We start from the raw sequence: 24,050 nt of genomic DNA, 5'->3' as shown, positions 1-24,050 counted from the left end.
TTTCCTAGTGTCGGCCCCATAAATTACCAGATTCATTCAACTCCATTTCACAACCTGCCTTTGTGTTTTTGTGGGTTCTCTCACACACTTTTTCTGTTTTAAATCAATTTCACAGGGTTCGAGAAGGGGAGGAATTGCAGCTGTGAAACGCAAAGCAAACGTCAGATCAGGATCTGAAGGAGTCGTCCAGTTTATCATAACCCGAATATCAACGGAGTTTGAACATGGAAGGAAAAAGCAACGATCACAGTGGGGAGAAACTGTACACGTGTTCTGTGTGTGGACGAGGTTTCAGCCGATCATCTGGTCTGTCGAAACACAAGCGCAGTCACTCTGGGAAAAATGCATGTAAATATGGGGACTGTGGAAAGGGATTAAATTATCCACTAGAGCTGGAAACTCATCGCAGTCACACCCTGGAGAGACCATTCACCTGCTCCAAGTGTGGGAAGGGATTCACTCAGTCATCCGATCTGCTGCGACACCAGCGAGTTCACACTGGGGAGAGGCCGTTCAACTGCTCTGAGTGTGGCAAGGGATTCGCTCAGTCATCCGACCTGGTGACACACCAGCGAGTTCACACTGGGGAGAGGCCGTTTACCTGCTCTGAGTGTGGCAAGGGATTTGCTCAGTTCGCACACCTGCTGGCACACCAGAGAGCTCACATTGGGGAGAGGCCGTTCACCTGCTCAGAATGTGGGAAGGGATTCACTACTTCATCTAACTTGCTGAAACACCAGCGAGTTCACACGGGGGAGAGACCTTTCACCTGCTCAGAATGTGGGAAGGGATTCACTCGGTCATCCACCCTGCTGACACACCAGCGAGTTCACACTGGGGAGAGGCCATTCACCTGCTCAAAATGTGGGAAGGGATTTACTACTTCATCCTACCTGCTGACACACCAGCGAGTTCACACTGGGGAGAAGCCATTCACCTGCTCAGAGTGTGGGAAGGGATTCACTCAGTCAACCAATCTGCTGACGCACCAGCGAATTCACACTGGGGAGAGGCCATTCACCTGCTCAAAGTGTGGGAAGGGATTTACTACTTCATCCTACCTGCTGACACACCAGCGAGTTCACAACGGGGAGAGGCCATTTACCTGTTCAGAGTGTGGGAAGGGATTCACTCAGTCATCCGCCCTGCTGACACACCAGCGAGTTCACACTGGGGAGAGGCCATTCACCTGCTCAGAGTGTGGGAAGGGATTCACTCAGTCATCCGCTCTACTGTCACACCAGCGAGTTCACACTAGGGAGAGGCCATTCATCTGCTCTGAGTGTGGGAAGGCATTTGCTACTCCATCCCAGCGGCTGACACACCAGCGAGTTCACACTGGGGAGAGGCCGTTTACCTGCTCTGAGTGTGGGAAGGGATTCACTCAGTCATCTGCTCTACTGTCACACCAGCGAGTTCACACTGGGGAGAGGCCGTTTACCTGCTCTGAGTGTGGGATGGGCTTCTCTACTTCATCCAAACTTCTGACACACAAGCGAGTTCACAAAGTAACTCAGGGATGAGTGATTTCCATCACATAGCAGGTTTCCTTCATTGGGGTTTTGGAAATCCACCATTGGCTTCTCCCTTTCCGACCTGGACCGAAAGACCAGCCTTAACAAAAAACCTGGAACTGACAGTTCACTGATAGTGCCGATTATTTGTTTTAACGCTGTCCAACGACAAAGCTGCCCGGAGATCTTTTTACCTGTTTTTAAGTCATAATTTTTTATCGTCTTCCACCTCAGTGGAAATGAGATTCAACCAGGAGATCAAGTGGGTGAAACTGCATACTCCTTCACAACTTCAGTGTGTCAGTCTTCGATAAATGGCCAAAAAGGTGTGTGTATACACAGACCAATTCCCAATGTTTGTTTGTGCCTTCATGGGATATCTTAGCAGAGACCACCTGAGAACTGACACAGCTCATTTGACATGGTTTAAAATTAATGGTGCAGTGTCAGTAGCTGGCAAGTCGCTGGTCTGCAGCATCTCCATTTTCACTCTCTACTACCCCAGTCACACTGTAATCCTTGAGTCAATATGAAGGCATCATTTACACCATAGTGATGCAAGGCAAGGAGTATAACTCTGACCATCTTCCTTCAATGTCTATTTTGACATTGCTTAAGATTATCTGGAAAAGGCTGTCCTGCACCACAAGTGCTGTGCAATGGCTACAGTGCAACTATCCTGTGAGCTCTCTGCAGTCACTATAACTGGTCACTGCACTTCTGAGGCTGATGGCACAATACTCTGTACATGTATGAATATGTATATACAGAGTATGGCCTTTCTTTAAGCCAACATAATAGTTATGATTTTCAGCTCACCTTGCTGTTAAATGCAGCTGTCACTGCACCAATTGATGCAGTAGAACAGGAGCCAGAAGTGTTCATCACTGTTGGGATATACAGCTGTCCATTGGACCTGCTGCATTGTCACAGGGCCATTACCAAACTTTTGAGCCTGATTTGGGGATGATGCAACAGAACCTCAAACTTGTTACTGTAGAGGTCGTCGTCGGCTGCCCCTCAATTCGAGGATGAGGTCTAGTCAAAATCATGAGTTTCTGCCATGGGTCTTCAGGTCACTGAACAGGCCGATTCTCCACCTGCAGATCTTTGGGCACATGGGGCAGGACGTCCCACCAGGTAGTGGGACCCGGAGTGCAGGATTTGCTTCCTAGAGGTACAACACTAGTCTCATTACTTTTCTACTACTTTACCATAAGTCATCATTTTTAAAAACAAGCATTCTATCAAGAGAGGCACCACATTTCCTCAAGTTAAGGTTATTTTCCTCTTTTGTGCTTGAGGTAAATAATTGTGACAGAAAATTGGATCAGGAATATCACATGCTCCAAACAGAATGTATGCGATGTTCCTGTCTAGTGGATGTAATTAAATTGTGATTTGTAACCAATAAATGATGTTTCAGGCATGACTTGTCCTCTGGTATCTTGGTGATTTGTCAAGAAAGATTTAATTCACTCACTCAGCAGCTTGAGAGGAACCAGACTGAGGTTCAATGAACATAAGAAATAGGAGCTGGAGGAGGCCATTTGGCCCTTCGAGCCTGTTCTGCCATTCACCAAGATCATGACTGATCTTCTACCTCAACTCCACCTTCCCGCACTATCCCCATATCCCTTAATTCCCTCAGTACCCAAAAATCTATCAATCTCTGTCTTAAATATACTCAACGACTGAGCATCCACAGCTCCCTGGGGTAGACAATTCCAAAGATTCACAACCCTTTCAGTGAAGAAATTTCTCCTCATTTCAGTCCTAAATGACCGACCCCTTATCCTGAGACTGTGACCCGGTGTTCTAGATTCCCCAGACAGGGGAAACATTTTCTCAGCATTTATCGTGTCAAGACCCGTAAGAATTTATTATGTTTCAGTTGGATCACGTCTCATTCTTCTGAACTCCAGGGAATATAGGCTGAGTTTACTCAATCTGTCCTCATAGGAGATGCAGCACAGTGGGGGTGCTGTATCATCGTGGTTATGTTACTGAACTAGTAATCCAGAGGCCTGGACTAATGATGCAGAGATATGAATTCAAATCCCACCATAATTGTTCAGGGATTTAAATTCAACCAGTTAAATAAATCTGGGATATAAAAGCTAGTATCAGTAATGGTGACAGGACTGTCCTAAAAACCCACCTGATTCACTAATTTCCATTAGGGAAGGAAATCTGCCGTCCTTACCTGATCTGGCCTATAAGTGATGCCAGAGCCACAGAAATGTTGTTGACTCTTAACTGCCCTATGAAACGGCCTAGCAAGTCACTCAGTTATATTCAAGGAGGCGGCTCACCACCACCTTCACAAGGGCAATTAGGGATGGGTAATAAATGCTGGCCTTTCCAGAGACACTCACATTCGGTGAATAAACAGAACAATCGCCTCATCCCAGGACCCAGACTCGTGATCCTTTGTTGCATCCCTCAAGGGCAAGTGTGTCTCTCCTTAGATAAGGAGACCAAAACTGTACAGTACTCCAGGTGGGGCCTCACCAATGTCCTGTATAATTGTAGTAAGGCTTATTTACTCTTATACCCCAATTCCTTTGTAACAAAAGCTAGCATACCAATTGCCTCCCTAATTTCTTGCTGTACCTGCATGTTAACTTTCTGTGATTCATGTACACCAGGTCCCTCTGAATGCAAACATTTCTCAGTCTCGCCCATTAAAAAAAAACTTTTTATTTTTCCTATCAAATTGGATGATTTCCTACTTTGCCACATTATATTCCATCTTTCATGTTCATGCCCACTTACCCAACCTATCTATATCCCTATGCAGCCTGTTAGCGTCCTCCTCACTGCTTCCTTTGCCACCGAACTCTGTATCATCAGCAAACCTGGATACATTACACTCATTCCTCTGTTACGGATAGGACAATAGATTGAGAGGAAAAGGGAAGATGCAATTAAAGTCCCAAGTGATGGAAGAGTTTTGTAGTTTGAAAAACCTGTTGAATCATCTTGGGAGGAAAGTCTTTTCAAAGGTGCAGGCCTGGATGTTTGTAGTCTTGAACTTGCTCAAGTGTTGCAGACTTCTGGTGTACTTCTGCTGGTGGGGAATTCAAAGTGGTGGGATGTGGGCATCGAGGCCAGCATTTATTGACCATCCCTAATTGCCCATGAGAAGGTGGTGGTGAGCTGCCTTCTTGAACTGCTGCAGTTCATGTGGAGTAGGTACACCCACAGTGCTGTTAGGAAGGGAGTTCCGGGATTCTGACCAGAGACAGTGAAGGAATGGCGATATAGTTCCAAGTCAGGATGGTGTGTGGCTTGGAGGGGAACTTGCAGGTGGCGGTGTTCCCATGCATCTGGTGCCCTTGTCCTTCGAGGTGGTAGAGGTCACGGGTTTGGAAAGTGCTGCCTGAGTAGCCTTGGTGAGTTGCCGCAGTGCATCTTGTAGATGGTACACACTGCTGCCACTGTGCATCTGTGGAGGGTGTGAATGTTTGTGGATGGGGTGCCATTCAAGCGGGCTGCTTTGTCCTGGATGGTGTCGAGCTTCTTGAGTGTTGTTGGAGCTGCACCCATCCAGGCAAGTGGAGAGTATTCCATCACACTCCTGACTTGTGCCTTGTAGATGGTGGACAGGTTTTGAGGAGTCAGGAGGTGAGTTACTTGCCACAGATTTCCTAGCCTCTGACCTGCTCTTGTAACCACGGTATTTATATGGCTACTCCAGTTCAGTTTCTATTCGATGGTATCTCCCAGGATCTTGATAGTGGGGGATTCAGCGATCATAATGCTGTTGAATGTCAAGGGGCAATGGTTAGATTTCTCTTGTTGGAGATGGTCATTGCTTGGCACTTGTATGATCCAAATATTTCTTGCCACTTATCAGCCCAAGCCTGGATATTGTCCAGGTCTTGCTGCATTTCTACATGGACTGCTTCAGTATCCGGGGAGTCGCGAATGGTGCTGAACATTGTGCAATCATCAACCAACATCCTCACTTCTGACCTAATGATTGAAAGAAGGTCATTGATGAAGTAGCTGAAGATGGTTGGGCCTAGGACTCTACCCTGAGGAACCCCTGCAGTGATGTCCTGGAGCTGAGATCCCTCCAACAACCACAACCATCTTACTTTGCGCTAAGTTACAACTCCAACCAGCGGTGAGTTTTCCCCCTGATTCCCATTGACCTCAGTTTTGCTGGGGCTCCTTGATGCCAGACTCGGTCAAATGCTGTCTCGATGTCAAGGGCAGTCACTCTCACCTCCTCTCTCGAGTTCAGCTCTTTTGTCCATGTTTGAACCAAGGCTGTCATGAGGTCAGGAGCTGAGTGGCCCTGGCAGAACCCAAACTGAGCGTCATTAAGCAGGTTATTGCTACGCAAGTGCCACTTGATGGTTTTGTCAATGACACCTTCCATCATGTTACTGATGATTGACAGTAGACTGATGGGTCAGGAATTGGTTGGGTTGGATTTGTCCTGCTTTTTGTGTACAGGACATACCTGGGCAATTTTCCACATTTCTGGGTAGTTGCCAGTGTTGTAGCTGTACTGGAACAGCTTGGCTTGGGGCGCACCAAGTTCTGGAACACAGGTTTTCAGTACTATTACCGGAATGTTGTCAGGGCCCATAGCCTTTGCAGTGCCCAGTGCCTTCAAACATTTTTGATATCAAGTGAATTGAATGGAATTGGCTGAAGACTGGCATCTTTGATGCTAGAGACTTCAGGAGGAGGCTGAGATGGAGCATCCATTCAGCACTTCTGGCCAAAGATTGTTGCAAATGCTTCAGCCTTAATTTTTGCACTTATGTGCTGGGCTCCCCCATCATTGAGGATGGGGATATTTGTGTAGCCACCTCCTCCTGTTAGTTGTTTAATTGTCCACCACCATTCCTGACTGGATGTGGCAGGACTGCAGAACTTAGATCTGATCTGTTGGTTGTGAGATCTCTTAGCTCTGTCTATCGCATGCTGCTTATGCTGTTTGGCATGCAAGTAGTCCTGAGTTGTAGCTTCACCAGGTTGACACCTCATCTTGAGGTATGCCTGGTGCTGCTCTCCTTCTTGCACTCTTCATTGAACCGGGGTTGATCCCCAGCTTGATGGTAATGGTAGAGTGGGGGATATGCCGGGCCATGAGGTTACAGATTGTAGTTGAGTATAATTCTGTAGCTGCTGATGGTCCACAGTGCCTCATGGATGCCCAGCTTTGCATTGCTAGATCTGTTCGAAATCTAACCCATTTAGCACGGTGTTAGTGCCACATAACACATTGGAGGGTATCCTCAATGTGATGGCAGGACTTCATCTCCACAAGGACTGTGTGGTGGTCACCCCTACCGATACTGTCATGGACAAATGCATCTGCAGTAGGCAGATAGGTGAGGGCAAGTATGTTTTTCCCTCTTGTTGGTTCCCTCACCACCTGCCGCAGATCCAGTCAAGCAGCTATGTCCCGAGCCACTCTTGGTGATGGACGCTGAAGATGATATTCTGGTCCTGATCAATTGAATGACTCTGTCAGATCTTGATGTGATGTTTGGTTTGAGTTTCCCATCTGTAAATCCTCCCCTTCTAACCCCCTGTAAAAGGAGTTTACAAAAGTCATCACTGTCAGTCCAGGATAGAAATTTACAACAGACAATTCTAGTTAATCTGGAACATTCATTCCTGTCTTGTTCTCCCCCAAAAACGTGGTCCATTCAAACTAAAAGAAGCCAAAATAAGCAACAAAGTCCCAACAAAAGCAAAGGGAATAAAAGCAAAATACTGCAGATGCCAGAAATCTGAAATAAAAACAGAAACTGTCGGAAATACTGAGCAGGTATGGCAGCATCTGTGGGGAGAGAAACAGAGTTAACGATTCAGGTCGATAATCTTTTATCAGAACTGGCAAAGGTTAGAAAGGTTTGAGCAAGTTGGGGGTGGAGGAACAACAAAAGGGAAGGTCTGTGATAGGGAAGAGGACAGGAGAGATTAAACATCATGGAGCAAAAGGCAAAGGGAGTGTTAATAGCTGTCGTAAAAACAATTCATTTGTTCAAAGAGAGTGCTAATGGCAGAATAATGAACAGCCCTGTCCAAAAGCAAAAACATGAAAAACATGTTTCAGACCTGCACATGGTTTAAAAGAAAACAATCAAAATGGGGTTTATGCCCTGAAATTGTTGAAGTCAGTGTTGAGTCCAGAAGACTGTAAAGTGTCTAAAGCAAAGGGAACTTTCCCAACTAAACCAGAATGTTGTTATTACCAGTATCTGTGAGACACTCGTACCTTGAGGTGCCCACCAGTCGCTTGGATATAAAGCGAGCTCCTTCTCCAGGGCCACCCATCAACAGACAAGACCATGGAAGAGAGGCCGACAGCTAGTGACACTCCCACCCCAACATGATGCCCCCACATCCTGGACGTACACATTGTTGTGTTAACCAGGCCCAAGAGCAGGTCCAGGAGAAGATTCTCTGACTTAACCACCCTCCTCCTACTGAGTGACCAAAAATTTGGAGTGTGGGGCTAAAGTGTAACTAAAAGGTGAGGAGCATCCCCTACAGGTAATTATACAGGGGCTGTAACCTCTCGCACTGAATATATCCATGTCCCATGGACTCCTCTAGGCTGCAAACATCACATGCAGCCTGGGAGTGGGTGAAGCTGTTTAAAAATTGATTGTCCAGGATACTCCTGGTTGGGAACAGAGACCCTGAAGCCCCGCCCACTCTCTGTGCCCTCTGTTACAACTGCTCAGGACAAACCCCCCAATCAAAATATATGATTCTGATTGTGGTGAGAGCAACGCACTGTCAATTCAGTCCCGTCGCTCCACAGGTTACATTACATATCTTTAAGCTTTCCAAATTGAAGAAAGCAGCAGCCGAATTGAATCAATCTAGTAACCCCCCGAATGAGGCGAACCAAACCAGGTATCTTTAGATATCAACAAATTAACTATACACCCACCGGCTCTATTCCTCCCCTGCGCCCCGCCGATTCTCACCCGCTGCAAAAGCATTTCCAGAAGAGGCCGGCTCAGGTCGGGGAAAAAGAACCCGTCCCGAACCGAACCAGTTCCTTGCGATTTTGCCCCAAGACCGACTCGAACCCACCCTGACTCGACCCGACCATCCGTTTACTTACCTTCCTGACACCGAACCTGCAAGAAGCTACAGCGCATGCGTGATGACATCACAGTGATGTCACTCGCTCACTGCGCAGACTCAGTTTCATACCGGACTCCCAGCTCAGGTAAGTTTTTTAATTTCAATACTTACCCGCAGAGCACTTACCGCGTGTGTCCGGCCCGACCCGACCCATGTCGTCGGGTCCCATTGGGTTCGGGTCGGGTCGCAGGCCTCTAGCAGCACTCGCAGGCCTCTGATCACAGTGACACTGCTCATGCTCCTGCACGCTGGATTCCTGGAGAGTGAATAGGGCACATTCACAACTGCAGGGGATGTTGGGTAACAGACCCGCCATTGGTAACCCCAATTAGTGCACTGAAATGATGTCTGTGTTCAGATTGTGGGGAAATTATTACATAACTCGTATTGAAACCCAATTGCATGGGCCCACTGTGATCATTGCATCCTGGATGTGATTAATAACAACTTTGGATATACTTGCCTGGGAGGGAGTGCAATGAAGGCTCTCTCGACTGATTCTATGATTATCCGAAGTGGAGAGATTGAGTAGAAAAGGCCTATATTGTTTCGAGTTTGCCGAATTTGAGGTGATCTCATAGAAACATATAAAATCCTTAAGGGACTTGACAGCGTCAATGCTGGGAAGATGTTTACCCGAGATGATGAGTCTAGAACTAGAGGTCACAGTAAGAGTTCAAACATTTAGGATTTAAAAATTTTTTATTCTTTCATGGGATGTGGACATCGTTGGTAAGGCCAGCATTTGTTGCCCATCATAACTGCACTTGAGAAGATATGATGAAAATTGTTTTCAACGAAGGGATTAAAATTTTCCATCCCAAAGAGCTGTGGATGTGCAGTTATTGAGTATAATCACAGAGACTGACAGATTCTTGGATGTTAAGGAAGTGAAGGAATATGGGGATAGTGAGGGAGGGTGGTGTTGAGGTAGAAGATCTGCCATGATCTTGTTGAGTGGCGCAGCAAATTCAAAGGGGTGTGTAGCCTACTCTTGCTCCTATTTATGTTCCTCTCCTGAAGATTGCTGACTCATTCTGGGATACGGAGTAAAGCTCTTTCTGCACTGTCCCATCAAACACACCCAGGGCAGTTACAACATGGGTTAGATTCAGAGTAAAGCTCCCTCTACACTGTCCCATCAAACACACCCAGCCCATAATGAGCTCATGAGGTTGGTTACTGTGATGTCATAAAGAAATGCCTTTCAGCCCAGTCGGTCTTCTCCTTGTCCCTTTAAAGATAGAGAGCTGGGACATCCAGTCTCAAAACACATCCCACCCTGTTCATACTGAGAATCCCAGGGTGGAGAGCTAGGACATCCCGTCTCAAAACACATCCCACCCTGTTCATACTGAGAATCCCAGGGTGGAGAGCTGGGACATCCCGTCTCAAAACACATCGCACCCTGTTCATACTGAGAATCCCAGGGTGGAGAGCTGGGACATCCCGTCTCAAAACACATCGCACCCTGTTCATACTGAGAATCCCAGGGTGGAGAGCTGGGACATCCCGTCTCAAAACACATCGCACCTTGTTCATACTGAGAATCCCAGGGTGGAGAGCTGGAACATTCCATCTCAAAACACATGCCACCCTGTTCATACTGAGAATCCCAGGGTGGAGAGCTGGGACATCCTGTCTCAAAACACATCTCACCCTGTTCATACTGAGAATCCCAGGGGAAGGACCAAGGCCCAAAGAGTGGAATAAAACCAAGGGGAGAAATGAAAGGAAAGAACAAAAGTTAAGTCAAGGACAGGGACTGAGGAACACCAGGTTTCAGTATTAGAGTCTGTAGACTTCAGGTGGAGAAGACTGAGTTCAGTAGTTTCAGGATCCAGAGAGAAAACAAAGAGCAGATGGGGAAACTGGTGTGGATTCCAGCAGAGTGAGGATGTAGGGGGAGGGAGATTGTGTAGGGCTGTGTTTTATGGTATCGGAGGAACACATAAGGAAAGGTCAGAGGAGCAATTACTGCAGCAGTGTCTATAAATAGTGATAGAGAGAGAGGGTGGAAGTTAGAGTGGACCATGTACAGTCTGTTCAACTGTCTCTCTGCTGTGACTAGTTTTCCTTCTGTTAAAAATAGCCTCCTGTAGCCCAGTGACACAAACAGCCCAATAAACTCCACCAATGTCCTTTGGTCTGGTGAGGTCTCCCTTTGTGAAACATCAGCTGTTGTTAAAGCTTTTCATTCTGACACACTCACAGTGTGAAATGAGCTGCAGAACTGCTGACACCGTCAGTATTAAGGAGACGTTTCTCTTTGGTGATCAGATTGCTCATTGAGTTTGATCGGGGGTATATTGGACAGGAAGCACACAGCACGGACATTACACTGCAGCTGGGATATGTGAGAATGTTACAGTGAAGCTTTCAAGCACTTTATTAAACATACAGCAGAAGCACATTAACCTGACAGGAGATCACTTACACACGAGTAGCCAGCAGTGTGGAGTCTCCTGAAAGTCCTTTTACAGCCAGTATTTGGGACATGGAAAAGATTCTCAGTAAAATCAGGAATATATTTGTTCACACAAACTAAACTCCCAAAAATACTGAGTTATTTACCCTTCATTTACAGGCATGCCGACTATCTTGTGATGGGCAACAACTGCTGGCCTTGCCAGCGATGCCCACATCCATGAAAGAATTTTAAAAGTGATCGACGGGAGCTCCAACCAATAGGAAGAGCACAGGTGGGGCTGGAGGACCGAGCAGGAAGTTGGTCCTCCAACCAACTAGACTGAGGGGTGGGGCTGAGCCCAGACCTCCCTCACTGGCTGAAACTCCACGTTATTTTGAAAATTGATTTCTCTCAAATTCCAGAAGCAAACTGGCCCTTTCTGTTGTAAAAGGACAGGTTCAGAGCAGGGTCAATAAAGCATATAGCATCCTAGCATTTATTAATAGAGGAATATAGTGCAAAAGCAAGGAAGTCACGTTAAACTTGTACAGAACACAGGTTGGCCTCAACTGGAATACTGCATCCAGTTCTGAGCACTGCACTTCAGGAAAGATGTGAAGGTATTAGACAGAGTGCAGAGGAGATTCACGAGAATGGTTCCAGGGATAAAGAACTTCAGTTACGTAGATAGATTGCAGAGACTGGGACTGTTTTCCTTGAAGAAGACAAGGTTGAGAGTTGATTTGATAGAGGTATTCAAAATCATGAGAGGTCTGGCTAGAGTAGATAGGGAAAAAGTGTTCTCATTTGTGATCGGATCGAGAGCACAGATTTAAAGTAATTGGCAAAAGAAGCAATGTTGATATAAGGAGAAACTTTTTCATGCGCGTGGTTAGGATCTGGAATGCACTGACTGAGAGTGTGACAGAGGCAGGTTCAATCGAGGATTCAAGAGGAAATTGGATTGTATCTGAAAAGGAAGAATGTGCAGGGCTACAGGGAGAAGGTGGGGGAAGGGCACCAGGTAGACTCTCCTTCAGAGAGCCAGTGCAGACATGATGGGCTGAATGGCCTTATTCTGTACTGTAACAAATCTGTGAACAACTATCACTAGAGAAAAGGTACGCGGAAAACTATTGGGAGTAAAGGCTGAGAAGTGCCCTAGACCTGATGGCCTGCATCCTAGGACCTTAAAAAGTGGCTGCAGAGATAGTATCTTCCAAAATTCCCCAGATTCCGCAAGGCCCCAGCAGATTGGAAAACAGCGAATGTAATGGCTCTTTGCAAGAAAGGAGGGAGCGAGAAAGCAGGAAACGATAGGCCAGTTCGCCTAACATCTGTCATTGGGAAAATGCTGGAGAACCTTATTAAGGAAGTAGTAGGGCATTTAGATAATCATAATAAAACTGAGGTACCTCTGCTTGATTGTATGAAAGGGAAATCATTTTTGACAAACTTATTAGAGTTGGTGGAGGATGTAACGAGAAGTGTAGATAAAGTGATGTAGTGCATTTGGATTTCCAAAGGCAATCGATCCGGTGCCACAAGATAGGAGCTCATGGTATTGGGAGTAATATATTACCATGGATAGAGGATTGGCTAACAGGAAACACAGAAGTGGGATAAATGGGACATTTTCTGGTTGGAATGCCACAGGGATCAGTGCAGGGGCCTCAACTATTTACAAACTATATTAATGACATGGATGAAGGGACCGAGTGGATTGTAGCCAAATTTGCTGACAATACCACTGACAATGCACAGTGGTGCAATGGGCAGTACAGTGGTTAGCACCGCAGCCTCACAGCTCCAGCGACCCGGGTTCAATTCTGGGTACTGCCTGTGTGGAGTTTGCAAGTTCTCCCTGTGTCTGCGTGGGTTTCCTCCGGGTGCTCCGGTTTCCTCCCACATGCCAAAGACTTGCAGGTTGATAGGTAAATTGGCCATTATAAATTGCCCCTAGTATAGATAGGTGGTAGGGAAATATAGGGACAGGTGGGGATGTGGTAGGAGTATGGAATTAGTGTAGGATGAGTAGAAATGGGTGGTTGATGGTTGGCGCAGACTCGGTGGGCCGAAGGGCCTGTTTCAGTGCTGTATCTCTAAAAACTGAAAAAACTTTTTTTTAAAAACCAACATAGGTAGGAAACCAAGTTGTGAGGAGGACACAAAAAGTCTGCAAAGGGAAACAGATAGTTAAGAGAGTGGGAAAAAATTTGGCAGATGGAGTAAAATTGGGAAAATGTAAGGTTGTCCATTTTGTTGGGAAGAATGGAAAAGCAGAATATTATTTAAATGGAGAGAGACTGCAGAATGCTGCAGTACAGAGGGATCTGGGTGTCCTTGTGCAGGAATCACAGAATATTAGCATGCAGGTACAGCAAGTAAGTAGGAAGGCAAATGAAATATTGACCTTTACTGCAAGGGAATGGAGAATGAAAGTAGGGAACGTTTGCTATACTGTAAAGAGCATTGGTGAGACTGCAACTAGAGTACTGTGTACAGTTTTAGTCTCCTTAGTTAAGGAGCGATACACTTACATTGGAAGCAGTTCAGAGAAGGTTCACTAGGCTGATTCCTGGGAAGAAAGAGTTGTCATATGAGCAAGGGTTGAGCAGGTTGGACCAATACTCAGTGGAGTTTAGAAGAATGCGAGGTGATCTTATTGAAGCACGTAACATTCTGAGGGGACTTGACAGGGTAGATTCAGAGAGGATGTTTTCCCCTCATGGGGGAATCTAGAACTAGGGGACACAGTTTAAAAATAAGACAGATGAGGAGGAATTTCTTCTCTCAGAGGGTCATTAATCTTTGGAATTCTCTTCACAGAATCACAGAATAATACAGTGCAGAAGAGGCCCTTCGGCCCATCGAGTCTGCACCGATGCATTAAAGACACCTCACCTGTCTACCTAATCCCATTTGCCAGCACTTGGCCCATAGCCTTGAATGTTATGACGTGCCAAGTGCTCATCCAGGTACTTTTTAAAGGATGTGAGGCAACCCGCCTCTACCACCCTCCCAGGCAGGGCATTCCAGACCGTCACCACCCTCTGGGTAAAAAAGTTCTTCCTCAAATCCCCCTTAAACCTCCTGCCCCTCACCTTAAACTTGTGACCCCTAGTAACTGACCCTTCAACTAAGGGGAACAGCTGCTCCCTATCCACCCTGTCCATGCCCCTCATAATCTTGTACACCTCGATCAGGTCACCCCTCAGTCTTCTCTGCTCCAGCGAAAACAACCCAAGCCTATCCAACCTCTCTTCATAGCTTAAATGTTCCATCCCAGGCAACATCCTTTTGAATCGCCTCTGCAACCCCTCCAGTGCAATCACATCCTTCCTATAATAGAAAAAAAAAGAATAAGTTCATTAGCGATAGTCAGCACGGTTTTGTGAAGGGTAGGTCGTGCCTCACAAACCTTATTGAGTTTTTCGAGAAGGTGACCAAACAGGTGGATGAGGGTAAAGCAGTGGATGTGGTCTATATGGATTTCAGTAAGGCGTTTGATAAGGTTCCCCACGGTAGGCTATTGCAGAAAATACGGAAGTATGGGGTTGAAGGTGATTTAGAGCTTTGGATCAGAAATTGGCTAGCTGAAAGAAGACAGAGGGTGGTGGTTGATGGCAAATGTTCATCCTGGAGTTTAGTTACTAGTGGTGTACCGCAAGGATCTGTTTTGGGGCCACTGCTGTTTGTCATTTTTATAAATGACCTGGAAGAGGGTGTAGAAGGGTGGGTTAGTAAATTTGCGGATGACACGAAGGTCGGTGGAGTTGTGGATAGTGCCGAAGGATGTTGTAGGGTACAGAAGGACATAGATAGGCTGCAGAGCTGGGCTGAGAGATGGCAAATGGAGTTTAATGCGGAGAAGTGTGAGGTGATTCACTACGGAAGGAGTAACAGCAATGCAGAGTACTGGGCTAATGGGAAGATTCTTGGTAGTGTAGATGAGCAGAGAGATCTTGGTGTCCAGGTACATAAATCCCTGAAAGTTGGTACCCAGGTTAATAGGGCTGTTAAGAAGGCACATGGTGTGTTAGCTTTTATTAGTAGGGGGATCGAGTTTCGGAGCCACGAGGTCATGCTGCAGCTGTACAAAACTCTGGTGAGGCTGCACCTGGAGTATTGCGTGCAGTTCTGGTCACCGCATTATAGGAAGGATGTGGAAGCTATGGAAAGGGTGCAGAGGAGATTTACTAGGATGTTGCCTAGTATGGAGGGAAGGTCTTACGAGGAAAGGCTGAGGGACTTGAGGTTGTTTTCGTTGGCGAGAAGGAGGAGGAGAGGTGACTTAATAGAGACATATAAGATAATCAGAGGGTTAGATAGGGTGGATAGTGAGAGTCTTTTTCCTCGGATGGTGATGGCAAACACGAGGGGACATAGCTTTAAGTTGAGGGGTGATAAATATAGGACAGATGTCAGAGGTAGTTTCTTTACTCAGAGAGTAGTAGGGGCGTGGAATGCCCTGCCTGCAACAGTAGTAGACTCGCCAAATTTAAAGGCATTTAAGTGGTCATTGGATAGACATATGGATGAAAATGGAATAGTGTAGGTCAGATGGTTTCACAGGTCGGCGCAATATCGAGGGCCGAAGGGCCTGTACTGCGCTGTAATGTTCTAAATAATGTGGCGACCAGAATTGCACACAGTACTCCAGCTGTGGCCTTACCAAAGTTCTATACAACTCCAACATGACCTCCCTGCTTTTGTAATCTATGCCTCGATTGATAAAGGCATGTGTCCCATATGCCCTTTTTCACCACCCGATTAACCTGCCCTTCTGCCTTCAGTGATCTATGAACAAACACGCCAAGGTCCCTTTGTTCCTCAGAACTTCCCAGTGTCAGGCCATTCATTGAATACTTCCATGTCACATTACTCCTTCCAAAGTGTATCACCTCACACTTTTCAGGGTTAAATTCCATCTGCCACTTTTCTGCCCATTTGCCCATGCCGTCTATATCTTCCCCAGACAGTAGTGGAGGCTGAGTCATTGAATATATTCAAGGCTGAGTTAGACAGATTTTTGATCCACAAGGCAGTCGAGGGTTATGGGGGGCTGGCAGGAAAGTGGAATTAAGGCCACAATCAGATCGGCCATGATCTCATTGAATGGTGGAGCAGACTTGAGGGTCCGAAAAGCCTACCCCTACTCGTAGTTGATATGATCTTCACAGGGCCCAGGGGTGGGTTAATGTTCCGGTTTACAGGGCCCAGGGGGTGGATTAATGTTCGGGTTTACAGGGCCCAGGGGTGGATTAATGCTCGGGTTTACAGGGCCCAGGGGTGGATTAATGCTCGGGTTTACAGGGCCCAGGGGGTGGATTAATGTTCGGGTTTACAGGGCCCAGGGGTGGATTAATGCTCGGGTTTACAGGGCCCAGGGGGTGGATTAATGTTCGGGTTTACAGGGCCCAGGGGTGGATTAATGCTCGGGTTTACAGGACGTAGGGGTGGATTAATGCTCGAGTTTCCAGGAGGCAGGGTGGATTAATGCTCGGGTTTACAGGGACCAGGGGGTGGATTAATGCTCGGGTTTACAGGACGTAGGGGTGGATTAATGCTCGAGTTTCCAGGAGGCAGGGTGGATTAATGCTCGGGTTTACAGGGCCCAGGGGGTGGATTAATGTTCGGGTTTACAGGGACCAGGGGGTGGATTAATGCTCGGGTTTACAAGGCCCAGGGGGTGGATTAATGCTCGGGTTTACAGGGCCCAGGGGGTGGATTAATGTTCGGGTTTACAGGGCCCAGGGGTGGATTAATGCTCGGGTTTACAGGACGTAGGGGTGGATTAATGCTCGAGTTTCCAGGAGGCAGGGTGGATTAATGCTCGGGTTTACAGGGACCAGGGGGTGGATTAATGCTCGGGTTTACAAGGCCCAGGGGGTGGATTAATGCTCGGGTTTACAGGGCCCAGGGGGTGGATTAATGCTCGGGTTCACAGGGCCCAGGGGGTGGATTAATGCTCGAGTTTCCAGGAGGCAGGGTGGATTAATGCTCGGGTTTACAGGGCCCAGGGGTGGATTAATGCTCGGGTTTACAGGGCCCAGGGGTGGATTAATGATCGTGTTCACAGAGCCCAGGGGTGGATTAATGCTCGGGTTTACAGGGCCCAGGGGTGGATTAATGCTCGGGTTCACAGAGCCCAGGGGTGGATTAATGCTCGGGTTTACAGGGCCCAGGGGTGGATTAATGCTCGGGTTTACAGGGCCCAGGGGTGGATTAATGCTCAGGTTTACAGGGCCCAGGGGGTGGATTAATGCTCGGGTTTACAGGACCCAGGGGTGGATGAATGCTCGGGTTTCCAGGAGGCAGGGTGGATTAATGCTCGGGTTTACAGGGCCCAGGGGGTGGATTAATGTTCGGGTTTACAGGGACCAGGGGGTGGATGAATGCTCGGGTTAACAAGGCCCAGGGGGTGGATTAATGCTCGGGTTTACAGGGCCCAGGGGGTGGATTAATGTTCGGGTTTACAGGGCCCAGGGGTGGATTAATGCTCGGGTTTACAGGACGTAGGGGTGGATTAATGCTCGGGTTTCCAGGAGGCAGGGTGGATTAATGCTCGGGTTTACAGGGCCCAGGGGGTGGATTAATGTTCGGGTTTACAGGGACCAGGGGGTGGATTAATGCTCGGGTTTACAAGGCCCAGGGGGTGGATTAATGCTCGGGTTTACAGGGCCCAGGGGGTGGATTAATGCTCGGGTTCACAGGGCCCAGGGGGTGGATTAATGCTCGAGTTTCCAGGAGGCAGGGTGGATTAATGCTCGGGTTTACAGGGCCCAGGGGTGGATTAATGCTCGGGTTTACAGGGCCCAGGGGTGGATTAATGATCGTGTTTACAGGGCCCAGGGGTGGATTAATGCTCAGGTTTCCAGGATCCAATGGTGGATTAATACTCGGGTTCACAGAGCCCAGGGGTGGATGAATGCTCGGGTTGACAGGGCCCAGGGGTGGATTAATGTTCGGGTTTACAGGGCCCAGGGGTGGATTAATGCTCGGGTTTACAGGGCCCAGGGGTGGATGAATGCTCGGGTTAACAGGGCCCAGGGGTGGATTAATGCTTGGGTTTACAGGGCCCAGGGGTGGATTAATGCTCGGGTTTACAGGGCCCAGGGGTGGATTAATGCTCGGGTTTACAGAGCCCAGGGGTGGATCAATGCTCGGGTTTACAGGACCCAGGGGTGGATTAATGCTCGGGTTTACAGGACCCAGGGGTGGATTAATGCTCGGGTTTACAGGGTCCAGGGGTGGATTAATGTTCGGCTTTACAGAGCTCAGGGGTGGATTAATGCTCGGGTTTACAGGGCCCAGGGGTGGATTAATGCTCGGGTTTACAGGGCCCAGGGGTGGATTAATGCTCGGGTTTACAGAGCCCAGGGGTGGATCAATGCTCGGGTTTACAGGACCCAGGGGTGGATTAATGCTCTGGTTTACAGAGCCCAGGGGTGGATTAATGCTCTGGTTTACAGAGCCCAGGGGTGGATCAATGCTCGGGTTTACAGGACCCAGGGGTGGATTAATGCTCTGGTATACAGAGCCCAGGGGTGGATTAATGCTCTGGTTTACAGAGCCCAGGGGTGGATTAATGCTCTGGTTTACAGAGCCCAGGGGTGGATCAATGCTCGGGTTTACAGGACCCAGGGGTGGATTAATGCTCTGGTTTACAGAGCCCAGGGGTGGATTAATGCTCGGGTTCACAGAGCCCAGGGGTGGATTAATGCTCGGGTTTACAGGGCCCAGGGGTGGATTAATGCTCGGGTTCACAGAGCCCAGGGGTGGATTAATGCTCTGGTTTACAGAGCCCAGGGGTGGATCAATGCTCGGGTTTACAGAGCCCAGGGGTGGATTAATGCTCTGGTTTACAGAGCCCAGGGGTGGATTAATGCTCTGGTTTACAGAGCCCAGGGGTGGATTAATGCTCGGGTTTACAGAGCCCAGGGGTGGATTAATGCTCTGGTTTACAGAGCCCAGGGGTGGATTAATGCTCTGGTTCACAGAGCCCAGGGGTGGATTAATGCTCGGGTTTACAGGGCCCAGGGGTGGATCAATGCTCGGGTTTACAGGACCCAGGGGTGGATTAATGCTCTGGTTTACAGGGCCCAGGGGTGGATCAATGCTCGGGTTTACAGGACCCAGGGGTGAATTAATGCTCGGGTTTACAGGGCCCAGGGGTGGATTAATGCTCGGGTTCACAGAGCCCAGGGGTGGATTAATGCTCGGGTTCACAGAGCCCAGGGGTGGATTAATGCTCGGGTTTACAGGGCCCAGGGGTGGATTAATGCTCGGGTTCACAGAGCCCAGGGGTGGATTAATGCTCGGGTTTACAGGGCCCAGGGGTGGATTAATGCTTGGGTTCACAGAGCCCAGGGGTGGATTAATGCTCGGGTTTACAGGGCCCAGGGGTGTATTAATGCTCGGGTTTCCAGGCCCCAGGGGTGGATTAATACACGGGTTGACAGGGCCCAGGGGTGGATTAATGCTCGGGTTTACAAGGCCCAGGGGGTGGATTAATGCTCGGGTTTACAGGGCCCAGGGGGTGGATTAATGCTCGGGTTCACAGGGCCCAGGGGGTGGATTAATGCTCGAGTTTCCAGGAGGCAGGGTGGATTAATGCTCGGGTTTACAGGGCCCAGGGGTGGATTATTGCTCGGGTTTACAGGGCCCAGGGGTGGATTAATGATCGTGTTTACAGGGCCCAGGGGTGGATTAATACTTGGGTTTCCAGCACCCAATGGTGGATTAATACTCGGGTTCACAGAGCCCAGGGGTGGATTAATGCTCGGGTTTACAGGGCCCAGGGGTGGATTAATGCTCGGGTTCACAGAGCCCAGGGGTGGATTAATGCTCGGGTTTACAGGGCCCAGGGGTGGATTAATGCTCGGGTTTACAGGGCCCAGGGGTGGATTAATGCTCAGGTTTACAGGGCCCAGGGGGTGGATTAATGCTCGGGTTTACAGGACCCAGGGGTGGATGAATGCTCGGGTTGACAGGGCCCAGGGGTGGATTAATGTTCGGGTTTACAGGGCCCAGGGGTGGATTAATGCTCGGGTTTACAGGGCCCAGGGGTGGATGAATGCTCGGGTTAACAGGGCCCAGGGGTGGATTAATGCTCGGGTTTACAGGGCCCAGGGGTGGATTAATGCTCGGGTTTACAGGGCCCAGGGGTGGATTAATGCTCGGGTTTACAGAGCCCAGGGGTGGATCAATGCTCGGGTTTACAGGACCCAGGGGTGGATTAATGCTCGGGTTTACAGGACCCAGGGGTGGATTAATGCTCGGGTTTACAGGGTCCAGGGGTGGATTAATGTTCGGCTTTACAGAGCTCAGGGGTGGATTAATGCTCGGGTTTACAGGGCCCAGGGGTGGATCAATGCTCGGGTTTACAGGGCCCAGGGGTGGATTAATGCTCTGGTTTACAGAGCCCAGGGGTGGATTAATGCTCGGGTTTACAGAGCCCAGGGGTGGATTAATGCTCTGGTTTACAGAGCCCAGGGGTGGATTAATGCTCTGGTTTACAGAGCCCAGGGGTGGATCAATGCTCGGGTTGACAGGACCCAGGGGTGGATTAATGCTCTGGTTTACAGAGCCCAGGGGTGGATTAATGCTCGGGTTCACAGAGCCCAGGGGTGGATTAATGCTCGGGTTTACAGGGCCCAGGGGTGGATTAATGCTCGGGTTCACAGAGCCCAGGGGTGGATTAATGCTCTGGTTTACAGAGCCCAGGGGTGGATCAATGCTCGGGTTTACAGGACCCAGGGGTGGATTAATGCTCTGGTTTACAGAGCCCAGGGGTGGATTAATGCTCGGGTTTACAGAGCCCAGGGGTGGATTAATGCTCTGGTTCACAGAGCCCAGGGGTGGATTAATGCTCGGGTTTACAGGGCCCAGGGGTGGATCAATGCTCGGGTTTACAGGACCCAGGGGTGGATTAATGCTCTGGTTTACAGGGCCCAGAGGTGGATCAATGCTCGGGTTTACAGGACCCAGGGGTGGATTAATGCTCTGGTTTACAGGGCCCAGGGTGGATCAATGCTCGGGTTTACAGGACCCAGGGGTGGATTAATGCTCGGGTTTACAGGGCCCAGGGGTGGATTAATGCTCGGGTTCACAGAGCCCAGGGGTGGATTAATGCTCGGGTTCACAGAGCCCAGGGGTGGATTAATGCTCGGGTTTACAGGGCCCAGGGGTGGATTAATGCTCGGGTTCACAGAGCCCAGGGGTGGATTAATGCTCGGGTTTGCAGGGCCCAGGGGTGGATTAATGCTCGGGTTCGCAGAGCCCAGGGGTGGATTAATGCTCGGGTTTACAGAGCCCAGGGGTGGATTAATGCTCGGGTTTACAGGGCCCAGGGGTGGATTAATGCTCGGGTTTCCAGGCCCCAGGGGTGGATTAATACACGGATTGACAGGGCCCAGGGGTGGATCAATGCACTGGTTTACAGGGCCCAGGGGGTGGATTAATGCTCGGGTTTACAGGACCCAGGGGTGGATTAATGCTCGGGTTTACAGGACCCAGGGGTGGATTAATACCTGGGTTTACAGGACCCAGGGGTGGATTAATACTCGGGTTTACAGGACCCAGGGGTGGATTAATGATCGGGTTTACAGGACCCAGGGGTGGATTAATACTCGGGTTTACAGAGCCCAGGGGTGGATTAATGCTCGGGTTTACAGGACCCAGGGGTGGATTAATGCTCGGGTTTACAGGACCCAGGGGTGGATTAATGCTCGGGTTTACAGGGCCCAGGGGTGGATTAATGCTCGGGTTTACAGAGCCCAGGGGTGGATCAATGCTCGGGTTTACAGGACCCAGGGGTGGATTAATGCTCGGGTTTACAGAGCCCAGGGGTGGATCAATGCTCGGGTTTACAGGACCCAGGGTTGGATTAATGCTCGGGTTTACAGGGCCCAGGGGTGGATCAATGCTCGGGTTTACAGGACCCAGGGGTGGATCAATGCTCGGGTTTACAGGGCCCAGGGGTGGATTAACACTCGGGTTTACAGGGTTTTGGGGTGGATTAATACTCGGGTTTACAGGGCCCAGGGGTGGATTAATGCTCGGGTTTACAAGTCTCGGGGGGGATTAATACTCGGATTTACAGGGCCCAGGGGTGGATTAACACTCGGGTTTACAGGGTTTTGGGGTGGATTAACGCTCGGGTTTACAGGGCCCAGGGGTGGATTAATGCTCGGGTTTACAGGGCCCAGGGGTGTATTAATGCTTGAGTTTACAGGGCTCGGGGGGAATTAATACTCGGATTTACAGGGCCCAGGGGTGGATTAATGCTCGGGTTTACAGGGCCCAGGGGTGGATTAATGCTTGAGTTTACAGGGCTCGGGGGGAATTAATACTCGGATTTACAGGGCCCAGGGGTGGATTAATGCTCGGGTTTACAGGGCCCAGGGGTGGATTAATACTCGGGTTTACAGGACCCAGGGGTGGATTAATACTCGGGTTTACAGGACCCAGGGGTGGATTAATACTCGGGTTTAAAGGACCCAGGGCTGGATTAATGCTGGGGTTTACAGGGCCCAGGGGTGGATTAATGCTGGGGTTTACAGGACTCAGGGGTGGATTAATGCTCGGGTTTACAGGGCCCAGGGGTGGATTAATACTCGGGTTTACAGGACCCAGGGGTGGATTAATACTCGGGTTTAAAGGACCCAGGGCTGGATTAATGCTCGGGTTTACAGGGCCCAGGGGTGGATTAATACTCGGGTTTACAGGACCCAGGGGTGGATTAATACTCGGGTTTAAAGGACCCAGGGCTGGATTAATGCTCGGGTTTACAGGGCCCAGGGGTGGATTAATGCTGGGGTTTACAGGACTCAGGGCTGGATTAATGCTCGGGTTTACAGGGCCCAGGGGTGGATTAATGCTGGGGTTTACAGGGCCCAGGGGTGGATTAATGCTGGGGTTTACAGGACTCAGGGGTGGATTAATACTCGGGTTTACAGGACCCAGGGGTGGATTAATACTCGGGTTTAAAGGACCCAGGGCTGGATTAATGTTCGGGTTTACAGGACTCAGGGGTGGATTAATGCTGGGGTTTACAGGACTCAGGGGTGGATTAATACTCGGGTTTACAGGACCCAGGGGTGGATTAATACTCGGGTTTAAAGGACCCAGGGCTGGATTAATGCTCGGGTTTACAGGGCCCAGGGGTGTATTAATGCTTGAGTTTACAGGGCTCGGGGGGAATTAATACTCGGATTTACAGGGCCCAGGGGTGGATTAATGCTCGGGTTTACAGGGCCCAGGGGTGGATTAATGCTTGAGTTTACAGGGCTCGGGGGGAATTAATACTCGGATTTACAGGGCCCAGGGGTGGATTAATGCTCGGGTTTACAGGGCCCAGGGGTGGATTAATACTCGGGTTTACAGGACCCAGGGGTGGATTAATACTCGGGTTTACAGGACCCAGGGGTGGATTAATACTCGGGTTTAAAGGACCCAGGGCTGGATTAATGCTGGGGTTTACAGGGCCCAGGGGTGGATTAATGCTGGGGTTTACAGGACTCAGGGGTGGATTAATGCTCGGGTTTACAGGGCCCAGGGGTGGATTAATGCTCGGGTTTACAGGACCCAGGGGTGGATTAATGCTCGGGTTTAAAGGACCCAGGGCTGGATTAATGCTCGGGTTTACAGGGCCCAGGGGTGGATTAATACTCGGGTTTACAGGACCCAGGGGTGGATTAATACTCGGGTTTAAAGGACCCAGGGCTGGATTAATGCTCGGGTTTACAGGGCCCAGGGGTGGATTAATGCTGGGGTTTACAGGACTCAGGGGTGGATTAATGCTGGGGTTTACAGGACTCAGGGGTGGATTAATACTCGGGTTTACAGGACCCAGGGGTGGATTAATACTCGGGTTTAAAGGACCCAGGGCTGGATTAATGCTCGGGTTTACAGGGCCCAGGGGTGGATTAATGCTGGGGTTTACAGGACTCAGGGGTGGATTAATGCTGGGGTTTACAGGACTCAGG

The 24,050-nt window shown here is 49.1% G+C and overlaps 1 protein-coding gene and 1 pseudogene across 10 annotated transcripts in view; one reads left to right on the top strand and one right to left on the bottom strand.

Moving 5' to 3' along the window:
- LOC137349236 (zinc finger protein 91-like) overlaps nucleotides 1-24,050 on the bottom strand; it is a 233,097-nt pseudogene that overhangs the window by 34,974 nt on the left and 174,073 nt on the right.
- LOC137349209 (zinc finger protein 432-like) overlaps nucleotides 1-24,050 on the top strand; it is a 117,319-nt gene that overhangs the window by 28,472 nt on the left and 64,797 nt on the right. For 9 of the 10 annotated variants that reach the window (XM_068014646.1, XM_068014648.1, XM_068014645.1 and 6 more), the window contains one exon: nucleotides 116-2,936. In XM_068014646.1, coding sequence (XP_067870747.1) covers nucleotides 225-1,523 — 1,299 coding nt within the window. In that variant the 5' untranslated portion in view covers nucleotides 116-224 and the 3' untranslated portion in view covers nucleotides 1,524-2,936. Of the gene's footprint in view, nucleotides 1-115; nucleotides 2,937-13,047; nucleotides 13,054-24,050 lie in introns of those variants that run through there. The other variant, XM_068014656.1, reaches the window with a different exon arrangement.

The sequence above is a fragment of the Heterodontus francisci genome, chromosome 34 (assembly GCF_036365525.1).
Source record: "Heterodontus francisci isolate sHetFra1 chromosome 34, sHetFra1.hap1, whole genome shotgun sequence".
NCBI classification, from domain to species: Eukaryota; Metazoa; Chordata; class Chondrichthyes; order Heterodontiformes; family Heterodontidae; genus Heterodontus; species Heterodontus francisci.
The sequence above is the reverse complement of the archived record's forward strand: the minus strand, read 5'-3'. Positions and strand labels throughout refer to the sequence as shown.